We start from the raw sequence: 13,355 nt of genomic DNA on the forward strand, positions 1-13,355 counted from the left end.
TACTGGCAAAAGTATGCAAGAAATAAATATATTACAGTAATAAAATACATTAACAATAAAAATTGTTTCCAATTATGTAAAATTAGTTTTAAAAAATTAATTAAATTTAGAGAAATAGCAGTAGGGAAATAAAACTGGTGCAAATGAAAAGTTACTTTGTAAGTTTAAAATAGTGTTAAAATAGCTTCTTAAAAAAATAATATATTCTGAAGTTATGGCTTAAAAATATAGAATTTTTTTTACCTATTTAGAGAAACATAACTTTTTAATAATACAAATAATCTTTCTAAGTGTTAAAGATCAGACATCACAATTTTCTTTTAAATTTATCAGTATGATGTTCTGAATCTGGGCTGAGGAATTATATATTAAAACAAACATTCAATTTAACTACATACAATTGGTTATTAGCTTATTGAAATTCTTTTTATCCAATGAAGCATTCTCATCTTAGAAGCATTTCACCTCAAACATAAGTTAAAATCCATATTTCAGATTCTAATATAGTACTTGAGTGGTTACATAGTAAGTTTTCAAACTTAGGAACAGAACAACAACAAAAAAAAAGCACCAATTAATAGAATTTAATTCTTCTTTAATAGAAAATTTCTAAACAATTTCTTTTTCTTGTTTTTTAAATGTGGTTTACAACCATTCTTACAATCTGTGAAACATAGTCTCTCTCTCTCTCTTTTATTCCAAGTACAAAAATGCTGAATGTCACATTTAAAGAATAATAAATGTAATGAAAAATACATACTTATTTTCTGCAAAGCTTCTGCTCTATTAATATATTCATGAGCTTTATCTAATATCCCAGCTACCTGAGATCCAAGAAGGTAAGCACCATTTAGTGTCTGGGCTGCAATCTGTAAATAATAATACTACTAATAATAGATAATAAAAAAAATTAGAAAGGCATTAAATTTATATTGGCAAATCATGTTTGGGGGGAAAAGTAGTAAGTATTCAAGCAAATCAACAAATGCATAAATCAATACCTAAATTTTACATTTAGCTATTTTCTATTCAAACCAATTAACATTATTAATAAACCTCTATTTTGATTTATAGCAAATAAAATTATATAAAATAAGAAATAATAACGAAATTTTAAACGAAAACTTACTCGATAGTAATATATTGCAGCATCAAAATTTTGTTGTTTATCAAAGTCTATGGCACGAGTAGCAAATTCAACTGCATCTGCTTCAGCTTTTTTACAATCCTCGTTCATAGTTGATTTTTAAGATATCAAATTACCACTTTAAATCTTTAAATGGATTTTTATTTACAATTGTAATATAAATTTACCATAAACTTTATTGAGATGAAACATATTATAAAAGAATGTTCATCTTTCTAAAACAATACAAAATTGAAAGGCACACAGGCATTCAATATGTTTCTTTAAAAACTTAAAAAAATCAATATATATTGTAATAAAATCTAACTATTCTATTTACTTAATAGCTTTTCGAGATTTGAGCTCATTTTAAATTTAATTGTAAAAATTCTATCAGAGGTAAACACAACATATTCACATGTCAATTAACTTAGAAACGGATAGCGAGAGAACGAACATGTAATGTTAACGGACTTAGAAAATTGTTTCGGGAGAAATATCCACCTGGCAGCTCTAATCGATAATATTTCGCTAAGGTGCTTAATTTTTGCCTCCATTTCACAGTACGCACCCTGGATCAGATATAATATTATTTAAAGTTTATTATTGTATGCAAATACTTTTAGACTGTTTGTTTTATTAATTCTGTAATTTTTTTGCTTTGATTTAGATTTTTGTTTAATACTTTAAATGTGTCATTATCTAGAATTATGTATAGATAGGTATATAAATAATTTTAATTGAATTATTCTATGCAGTGATTTAAATTAAAATGTTAATCATTTGAGTGATTAATTTTAGCAAATTTTTGAAACTGCAATTATTAAAAATAAAAATTTACACTATTTTATTTATTATCATTTTCTCCTATTGAATCATATATATTATCTGACTATATATATATATATATATACTAGCAGACCCGGCCACTCGTTGCTGTGGCTAAGGTTTTTGATATATTACATAGTAGTAAACTATTCAAGGAAAACGGTAGGAGAACACCAGTCATGGGGACCACCATGCTTTTTTACACAGATGCCATTTGTAAAAAAACATGGGGACTTCGATGATTGATTTTCTACTATCGTTGATAATGAGCAAAAATCAATAATTTTTTTTTTTTTTTAATTTCTGTATTTTTTTGTATTCAAGTTTGTAACAAACGAGTACATTACAAAGTTGTTAGTAAAAAACACGTAACACTTAAACTTATAAATGAGGTAGGTAGGGCAGATAGTTTTAAATCTTTGACAATAATGTTTATTATTTTGAATTATAAATACTTTTAATTTCAATTTAATTTAGCACTAATCGGTGCACAATATTTTTGGTTAACCTGTCTTTAGCTAACACAAATAGATTTGACGGTTTTCCTACACGTGAACATGCAACATATAGTTGCTCATGAGAAAAACATGGATTTTCAAAATCTAAACCACAAATGGACATTGTTTGGCCTTGAGACTTATTTATAGACATGGCAAAAGCTAAACGAATTGGAAACTGTAACCTTTTGAAGGGTATCGTAGATTCTGATGGTATCATCGGAATACGTGGCAACAGGACCACTTCTCCTTTAAACTTTCCAGTTAAAATGGTAGCTTCAAGTATATTTCCGGTGATCTTTTTGATGACCAAAAGCGTACCGTTGCATAATCGAGGTGGATTCAAATTACTCAGAAGAATAATAGGTGAACCAATCTTTAATCGAAGGTTATGTGGTGGCATTCCAGGTATATCTAGTGAATTTAAAAATTCAATTGGGAAATTTACACTATCATTTTCATCAACAACAGAATCGATTGATTTAAAAGACATCAGATCGCCTGGTAACAACTGTTGTATTTGGAAGTTAATTTCGTCAACATCAACATTTTTGGCTGCCAAAATAGCCCGATCACTGAGCCAGTTATGATTCAAGTAATTACTCTGTATATACTATGTATATCCGGAAAAATACTCTGAATCAATTCATTTTTTCCCTGAAGAACAGTGCAGAAATTGTCTGGCAGTTTAATGCATTGCGTATTTGGTTGCAGTTCTAGTTTACCGTTCCCAATATCTAGTAATTGTTCAGAAAATATTTTTGCTGATGGATCATTTTGCAATTGTACGCGCATGTTTATGGCCAATCGAAGTGTTTCAACACTTCGCCATACGAATTATTGTTTTAAACATGCATTTTAATTAAAGATTGTTGAACAATGAAGCACGAATAATTAAAAAGCAAGAATTTCACTGTATTACTTTTACTATAATATGAATTCAATTTATACTTCAGTCTAAATAACACGTGGTCGGCTATGCTAATACCAAAAATTGAAAAAGTAAGAACAATTGAATTTCATTGTATTGCATTTACTACGAAATAAATTTAACTTATACTTTAGTCTCAGCAACACGTGGTGGTTATGCCATTAAATTGTAGCTTATGTGAAAAGTTGGTACTTTTAACACAGCGCCATACTTATTCAATCCAGTCAACAGATATCGCCATCTGTTAGAATCGCTTGGAGCTAACAGATAATTGAGACTGTCAAATAAAGAACAAATAATTTGTTCCTTCTTAGTATAAAAACCCTTTATGATGTATAATAAATCCTTTAACTTCAGTGATACAGATTTTCGCTTCCTCAGCTTAAAGGAAAGATTAAAAAAAAAAAAAAAAGTTCTATATTCCACACATGAAGTTGCCATGAGATTTATTCCGTCATTGATACATCTGTCTGTTGCAACAATTCAAAATTCATTTACAAAATGAAATCAGTTTCAGAAACATTTATTAAATAATGATAAGCATTGTAGCTGAAGTGAAGGATAGCCGAGTTGATGATAGCTGACATAACTTGATACGTACATGCAGCTTATTAGTAAAGAAATGAAAAACTGAAACGATTATTGTAACCATTTTTTATTATCATATCTTCAATAATTTATATAAAAAAAGATTAAATTTCATTTAGCATACAAATGAGTTAATATTTTTTTATTATCCGATTAGAGGAACTTATTATTGGCTCGTTCACTTACCTTTTTTACGATATCCTTCACAAAAGAAATAAAATAATTTAATTGAAAATTCAATGAAGGTAACAAATGTTATTGCCGTACAACATTTTTCTTAGTAAACAGTCAGATAAAGAATCGGAATTCATTCAAAACGAAAAGTAATAATTATCCGTGTGCACCTCCAAGTATTTTTCCAAACTTCTTTATAATTAAAAAAAAAAGCAGAATTTTAGTATGTTATATTAATCAGTGATCCGTTAAAACGTTTGTAATTAATCATTTTCAAATAAAATATCTTATTTCTGAGAATTGCCACTGTGCACAGTAATACAAAATTCAAACATAAGATCGTGATACTTTATCCGTTGCAACGTATCAAATTTATTGAATGCATTAAAAAATAATTGTGGAAAGTGATATCTTATTCCTGAGAACGTTTTCGGATAGGATCATAAATAATTCGAACATTCGGATTCGAAACGTAACGCAAATGCGTGAGTTTTTCTATGCCAGTTGGGGTAACGCTATGCAGATTAGAAATTTTTAATTTCCTTTATTCTGTTTTATTTTAATTCAAAAGTACTTAAGAATGAATCTGAAAGATCGATGAATTAACAATGTTTAATTTTAAATGCATCAAACATTAAGAAAATAAATAGAATCGTTTCAAATAATCAGCCGAAAAATCTTAAGCCTAGCCTCATGACTGTTGGGGGAAAAAACTAAAGCCGTACTCATTTGGCGATGGGGAAAATGAAAAGATTTTTTTGGCGGGAAAGTTAGTTTTTAATTAATAATTAAAATTCTAATTAAAAATTCAAAAAAAGGGCTATCCTATCTTTTAAGTTAGATCAAACTGCACACGGTGTGCAAATTTGATTAAAATCGGTTAAGTAGTTTAGGAGTCCATCGAGGACAAACAACGTGACACAGAATTTATATATATTAAGATAAAGCTTTATATTAAAACTGTTTATGTTGCTTCAGCCATATAAAATTCTTTATGGTTTTGTACTATTTATCAATATATGCTTTATTAATCACATACTTTCATAATTACATATATCACTTTCATTGTTATTTAATTTTTGTATATTTCGGATTAGTGCATATCCAAAAGCAATATTTTTTTTTTGTTCTTTTTTTTTCAATTATAACACTAGGAATATGATGATAAGGTTTCATAAGGAATATAATAATCTTACATATCTGATTTTAAATTCATTTATAAATTTTACATTATTTTAGATTCTCTATCAAGTCACTCATGTATTGCTTTAACCCTCTACATTTTGCAATTTTTTTAAACGTATATAACTTTAAATTTTCATTATATTGTTGTTTGAATTTTTGTATAACTAATTACGTCATGAAAAATAGCATTGTTTTTCAATAATGCCACAATGTATGTTATATTTTATGTATATTTGGTTGTAAACTTTATTTTGAACTTTCTATCTTGTCAATCTAGAGTTCTATTACTATTCTCCAATTTTTTTCCTCAAAATCTCTTTAATTATATTGTTTGAGTTTTTGTATTATTAATTAGTCCAGAAGATTTAGAATTTATTATGCTTTTTAATTTTTAGAATTTGTATACAATGGCAATTATATTTATGTTGCGTGATTTTCAGATATTTTAGAGAATTAATCTTTTTTTTTCCCTTGATTTTTATCTTTTCTACCTATACATTGTAAAACTACATTAAATTATACTCATAATAATTTACTTTATAATTTCAAAATTTGTTTTGTGATTTTGATATTTGAAAAATGTTTATAACTTAGTGCAGTATTCATCTTATATTTTGTAAAGAGTAATCAGATGCATTTTGTAGTTCTGATGTCTGTAATAAAAATTTCAAAATTGTTTATAATTCTTCTAATTTATTACTCTCATTCAGTTTTACATTTCAGTACACTTTTTCTTTAATTTAGCTTAGAAAAATGACAAGTAAAAATATCAAAATATTTATTGCTTAAAATAAATAAAATGAATATGATGATATAAGAAATCTCTTATAATTTTTCTCTAAAAACGCTAACATTTTGGTATGGCAACATAATATATCTTATCAGATTTTTATAAAAATATAAAATTATTAATATTTATAATTCATAATTTCAAACAAAAATATTGAAACTTTTATTTAAATTAAAATGTTCAGAAATCAAATTTTTAAAAACATATTTGTATTATTTAAATATATCTGAGAGAATGAGATAGTAAATTAAATTCTCTGAATTAAAAAAAAAAATTGCTGAAAAATCTTGGCAGCTACACCAGTAGTCCTGGATGGACAAAAGTTGAAATCATATGAGTTATTAAGGTTTTTTTTAAAGAAGAAATGGTTAATATTATTCTTGGATTATTGATTAATTTTGTTTCTGATAAATGCATATCAATCATGGTGGTGAAAACATGCAGGTTTTCTATTTTATCTTACTTGCCTAACTACAGAAAACTATTTCAGCAAGACATAGCCAAGATAGTTCCATGATTGAATCCCTTTTGAGTATATAGTCATGTTAAATTTTATCTAAATATTGTTTATTTTTAAGAATCCAAAGAATTTGGGGAGCAGATCTTATTAAATTTATTTTTGTCCCTTTTGATAAACATTTTATTATTAATTTAAACTGATGATTTTTTTTTTCAGGTTATCTTTCTCTGATACTACCATAATCAAACTTAAAGTATATGCAATAACAAAAAGTGTATATATTTTAAAAGATAGTCCTTGCCACTGAAGGGGGGGGGGAATGCAGCTGCAAAATAGTTCATGTTTATCACAGTTAATTGACAAATAGCTTTTTTTTCTTTGCCAGAACTGAATTTCAAAACTATAATTCATTATTATTATTTTTTCAATTATTTATTAGATTGAAATAAAATTTAAGGAATGATTGAAATCAGTACAAGTATATACCCTTAAATTCCTTGCTCAAAATGCTCAAAAAAAGGTTTCAGATCAAATTTTTGTTCTATTAATAGGATGTAGATGCTTATTATATTTAAAATTATTATGTACACAAAGTACTTTTATTGCAAAAATAGTTAAAGTGATTATTTCCTTAAAAAATACATTGATTAAATGGAATTTGGATTGATTACATGGAATCTTTAAGTGGAATATTTATTAAATTCTTAGAAAAATTATGAAACATGATGTAAATAATCCTGTTTTTTATGAATTAGGATTACTATGATAGGGAATGGGTACATGCAGAATGCATAGATATGCAGAATATGCAGAAAAACAGTAGTTTCAATTAATATGCTGGTTGATACTTCCTTGTTGCTAAAAAGCCCTTTTTAAAATGATTTCAAATGTTATTCTCAGAAATTCCTCAAAGGAAGATAAATTTCTTTAAATGTTCTAAATTATTATATTAAATTCATATATGTGGGTATTTGATTACTAACATTTTTAAATAAATCATTTAAAAATTTAAAAAAATAAGGTCAACCTTTATTTTACTCTAAATATAAGGAAAAAAAAAAACATAACCATACTTTCCTAACTTACATCTTCAATATAGTACTGAAGACACATTAATTTTACTGTCATTTTTCAGGAAGTCTCATTAAATATTTAAGAAACCAAAAATCAACCCTATTTTTAAAGTTTCAATTATAAAACATTTTATTCATGAAATACTTTTTTAATTAACTTTCAAAATACATTGAAAAAAAAAACGGTCCTACTTTTTTTAATAATTGTAAATGATAAAATATTTTTAACATTTTTGATTTTCTAAACACGAAAATATTCTTCATCTTGATGATGCTCCTGCCGTAAGCGGATAGCGAGAGAACGATCATGAACCACAGTGAATATTACTTATTTTCTCCAGTAAAATCGGAGCATGCGCAGAGACATTCATTCCTGTTCAGAAAATTTCTAAGTCCGTTAACATTGTATGATCGTTCTTTCGCTATCCGCTTCTAATTAACTTGCAGCAGTTTCGGTTTCGATCTTTATAGAGATGAGTAAAAATGAATTGCGCCGTCATAATAGAAGATTTTTACACATTTGAATATAACATTCACAGACTGCAACAAAAACAGCTCAATAAAAAGTTTAATAACACAAAATAATGATCAATTGAAAAATTCTATGGCATGAAATTCTGAAATCTTATTTAACTGTTCCAGCAATGTCCCAGCCATCTTAAGAAGACATTTTATAACATTAAGTTTTTTGATTTGGCAGCAGAATGGCTAATGATTGTTTTGAAAAAGATCGATCGCGATTTAAAAGTACATCGGGGATGAGAATGAGATTATGTGTTTGAGATGCATCAGACTTAAAATTCACCCGCTATTTCATTAGTTACTCAAAGGTGGGATTCTAGACTTTTGTGTGTTTACTTGCATTCGCAACTTTTCTCAAATGTTTGATTCTTCAAAATCTGAATTTTTTACTAAAAAAGCTTTTAGTTTAACAGATGGTGTATGATACATTCTTTTTAGAATATGCACAAGTTATGAAATCCTTTGGATTAATTTTATATCAATTTTCACGCGTTACATAATTTTACACAAAATACCGTGTGTTTGCACTAAATCCTTTCCAACACTGCCAGTGAAATATGTCCGTGTTATCATTAATTGTATGAGCTGTTGAATCAGCTTTAAAGTTGGCGGGATCCAAAACATACAGATCAAGTTTAAGAAGGAGATTGGATGATTGGAGGTTTCTGAGGAGTAAAAGGAGAAAGAAAAACACAGTGAAAGAATCAAATATTAAGTATGTTTTTATTTTTTCAGATGCTTTATATAAAATGTGTGGATAAATTTTTATGTTGATGACATGTCCTTCTTACCCATATTAAAAAAATCGTATAAGTTGGCAATTTCAATGTTTGGATGTTAAATGATGCATTGAATTAAATGGGCTGTTTATAAAACTTGTATGATTCCAAGTGTATTAAGGTTAAGACTTTAAGTTGTATAATTATTAAATTTAAATATGTTCTTTTTTTTAAAAAATATTGTTAAATTCAAATGAAATATTTCCTTCATAATTAAATGGAGCCATTGTTCATTGATTTTCTGTGTCTATTTCTGAAAACACATAAGAAATAATTCAATAGGTCATGAATCAAAGCAATACCAGCTTTAAACTTGAAAATGATTTTGATTTTTAAGATTAATAGCTTAAGTATTTTATTTTAAAATTTAGCAATATATATTACAAAAATTTATTTATGTTTTACAAAGTTTGCTCTTACTTATTTAACAGAAAGGTTTAATGTTAGTGAAGTATGTGTGATATTTAGAAGCATAAAATCATATTTAATATATATATATATATATATGTAATTATTTTTATACATTTTATTGATTATATATATCAATTATATATATATTTTATCAATTATGTATACTTTATTTTATTATTATGAATTACATTGATAGCAAGTTTATTCCTATATGTAGTTAGTAATGTCTAATAATTTGCTTTATTATATAGTAAAACTTTTTCAATTATTCATAATGAATAATTAGACTTTTCAAATATTTTTATTGAGGTAAGGGCAGCAATAAATGGAGGTAAGATTGCATCTTCTATGAATTTATATTTAGGATTTCAACGAACTTTCAACAGAAATATTCATCAATATCCAAAGGCTTATGAAAGATTGCATAGTTAATATTAAGAAGTAACCAGAAAATTTTTTATAATATAATTCATTACAAAGTTATTTTTATGTAGAATGTTATAAATTGATCATCTATGTTTTAGGTTACTATTGAAGTCTAATCTAAAAAAATTCTATTTAATAATCTTTTATAAAAGAATGCAGTATTTTTTTACAGAACATTTTTTAGAAACATGGTAATCTTTAAGTTGATCAAGTTGTATTGTATACCTTGAATTTACTTTTAATACAAATGAAAGAGAGAAAATTTAATAAAATTTGTGCTGTAATTTTCATTAAAGTTAGCATTTGAAACTATATTCAGATATTGAAAGGGGAAAAAAAAAAAAAAAAAAAAAGCTGTTATAAATTACAGTAATTTTAAACTGTCAAGGAAAGAAAATTGTAAAGTTGTTTTTGTTTTCTTTTCCTAGATAATTTCTGTGAGTTTGCATAAAAAGGCTGAAATATTGTGTTTTATATGGATTTACGATAGTATAGGTAATATAATAGTAGTTTTTGATCAAAATGAGCAAGATTTATCATATCTGGTTATATTATTATTTTTTACATTATAAATAAAATATATGTTGATATATTCAATGTAAGAAACAAGATTGCATATAATTTATTAATAAAAAGTAGTAACTAAATTTTTATTATTATTACTATTTACAATTTAAATTCCTTGACATCTCAATTATTGCATATTTAATATGCTTGTCATTCCTGAAGGAAATGTAATAACAGACTTTTTTATTTTTGCTATTGAATTATTAAGTATGGAATTAGAGTGGATTAATATTATTTTTCTATATTTTAAATTTTTCTGGACCAAGACAGAATCTTAAATCCTCCACCCTAATATAATTCAGTTGAGGGATTGATGAATTGTTAATTGATAACATAACTGTATTGATTCCTTGGCATAAGTGTTTAATTGATTGTAATTTATACTTGTTTTCTTTCCGCATTAGTTTTGTTAAACAGCCCAAATTTAAATGTTTTATAAAAAATATTACATCATAGTGGAAAGAAAATATTTTGATATTGTTGCTCATGTTTTTGAATAATTGATGAAAGAAACCTTAATTTTTAATATTGCATGCTTTTCAAATTATTTCTTTTTCCTGCATGAGATTATGTGCAAATATTAAAGGTTTTGAAAATAATAGGACAGAGTTAGACTTGTACTTGTTTTAACTTTTTCCATTTGTTCTAATTGAAGAAAGTTTTGCCTACTCAAAATGTTTTATGACAACTCTAGAAATGGGAAATAACTTTGCATTGATTAATGCTACTTTAATTCTAAATGGCTATTTAGCTAATAATAATGAAATTTTTTAAACCAAGCTTCTCTTGATTTAGATGTTTCTTTTGAGTACATGCCAATGTGCTTTTCCACTTTTTGAATATTTTTAAGAAGATGATGAAATTCCTATGAAAAGAAGCTTATAAATCAGTTGTGGTTTGAATGCAAATGCCAAATGGAGATATTGAAAAGGTAGCAATGTTTTGAGTGAATTTTGAGGTTTACTGTTTAAAAATGTTTCACTTTGTAGCAAACAGGGCCATTGAATAGGTGTGGATTACAATAAGAGAATTCCAATTCTTATTTTTGCTCATAAAATGGAGTGATTTTTGAGAAAAATGCAGCATGAAAGTTTAAGCGATCCTAACAACATTCTACGCCACTCTGTCTTGTATGTGAGGAATCGAAACTACTTTCTTCGGTTCTTCAAACTTTAATCGAGCTCAGAATTATTGTTCAGCTTTATAATTAAGTCATATGCTGTACAAAAGACTGCAGAACGTCATTATATATTGTCATATGTATTGAAATGTGTCATATGTATATGTCATGAAAATATTGTAATTGTGAAAAATTTGACCTCGTGTTTTTTATGAATTTCTCCTCTATAGATCTCCCTTAGTCCGAAAAAGCCGGTTTTCAACTTAAATTTATCTGTAAACTCAATAATTCAAAGCAGTTAAATAAAATTTGATGCATTGTGTCCACGCTAATTTAGATTTCTGACAAAGCTTATCCATTGAATCTATACTACTATTATAAATGTGAAAGTTTGGATGGATGGATGTTTGATAGTCACTCACGCCAAAACGGCTGAATGGAATTGGATGAAATTTAGCACAGAGATAGATTATAGCCTGGAATAGGACATAGACTACTATTTGTTCCGGTTAATTGAGTAGTTAATTTTTTATTAATTAAAAACTAACTTTCCCGCCAAAAATCTGAGGCGAAATCCCGCCAAAAAGGAGTAAGCCTTCAGTTTTTTTTCCCCACACTAATGAGGTTAGGCTTAATATATTTTCGACCGATTATTTCAAAGCATTCTGTTTATTTTCTTGGTGTTTGATGCATTTAAAATTAAACATTGTTAATGAATCGATCTTTAGGATTCATTCTGAAGTACTTTTAAATTAAAATAAAACAGATTAAAGGAAATTAAAAATTTCTAATCTGCATTGCGTTACCCCAACTGGCGTTGAAAATTCACGCATGCGCAGTGTGTTCTGATTGTTGATAACTGTGTTTTTATTTTAATTAAAAGTTAAAAAATGATGTTTATTATACTGTTGTAGCTATCTCAATCTCGATCGATAAATAAAATAGACTTGACTTGATTTTAAAGAAATACGGACTCGCTGTTTTGTTTTATTACAGGTTACAATGTAAATCAATTGTTTTTAGGTTAGTTGTGTGTTTTTGTAACTAAATTGTATTTATGTTAATTATATATTTTTCGCATATGCATATTGTTTTAAATGCATCGGTTTTTAAGTTAGTTTTAATTTTTTTTATTTGTTGTTATTTGATAGTTTTTCGAAACGTCCAGAAAATGCAAATATAATCTTTAGAATTATTGATTCTGTTCCTCTATTTTTTCTTCGATATGAATGCAAGAACGCAGCTAGTTAAATGAATAGATTTTTTAGTATATGATTTTGAACATCAAAATTTGTCTGTGTCAGATTTTGGACCAAATCTGTCTAAAGGCAGACTGTCTTTATTTGTCAGAGCACGACTACTCAAAAGCAAAATAAGTTAAATAAATTTAGTATGAAAATTTGACACCAGACTTATAAAGAATCTAGAATTTTGGATCCAGTTCATCAAAAGAAAGAAGCCCAAACTGCAAACTGGAATTCCCTCCATTCTACGACGATGACTGCGTGCGAAATAATTCCCTCTAGACCTCCCACCCCCACCGAGTTACAACGTATGCCTTCTTAATGCTAGTCTCAAACTCGAAGTAATATCCTACGAAGTCAATTTTATTGTTCCATAAATCCTTGTTACTTTTAATCTGCTCCTACTTTTCTTATTAGCTCAGTTCGATATACTAACGATAACTGCCCATTTAGTCCTGGCTTTATACAAATTGGCTCAACTAATCTTAAAGTTTACTATACGGGATTAGATAGAAAACGAATGCAGGTCGCACTTTTTTCTTGCCTTGCGTGCTCTCAACGTCGGAACTGAAGGATATAATACTTTTACATCTGAGCCATATGTTATGAAATCACACGACATGAATAAATTATC

The 13,355-nt window shown here is 27.0% G+C and overlaps 2 protein-coding genes across 2 annotated transcripts in view; one reads left to right on the forward strand and one right to left on the reverse strand.

Annotated features, from left to right (window-relative positions):
• Nucleotides 1-1,562, reverse strand: part of LOC129981200 (calpain-7-like) — a 33,312-nt gene extending 31,750 nt beyond the window's left edge. The window contains exons 1-2 of the mRNA XM_056091939.1: nt 1,130-1,562; nt 761-869 (exon numbers count right to left, since the gene is read on the reverse strand). Coding sequence (XP_055947914.1) covers nt 761-869; nt 1,130-1,237 — 217 coding nt within the window. The 5' untranslated portion in view covers nt 1,238-1,562. The remainder of the gene's footprint in view (nt 1-760; nt 870-1,129) is intronic.
• Nucleotides 1,563-8,365: 6,803 nt separating this feature from the next.
• LOC129980902 (host cell factor 2-like) overlaps nt 8,366-13,355 on the forward strand; it is a 111,241-nt gene continuing 106,251 nt past the window's right edge. Inside the window, exon 1 of the mRNA XM_056091375.1 lies at nt 8,366-8,889. The gene's annotated coding sequence lies outside the window, so the exon portion shown is untranslated. The remainder of the gene's footprint in view (nt 8,890-13,355) is intronic.

Source organism: Argiope bruennichi, chromosome 8 (genome assembly GCF_947563725.1).
Source record: "Argiope bruennichi chromosome 8, qqArgBrue1.1, whole genome shotgun sequence".
Classification (NCBI taxonomy): Eukaryota; Metazoa; Arthropoda; class Arachnida; order Araneae; family Araneidae; genus Argiope; species Argiope bruennichi.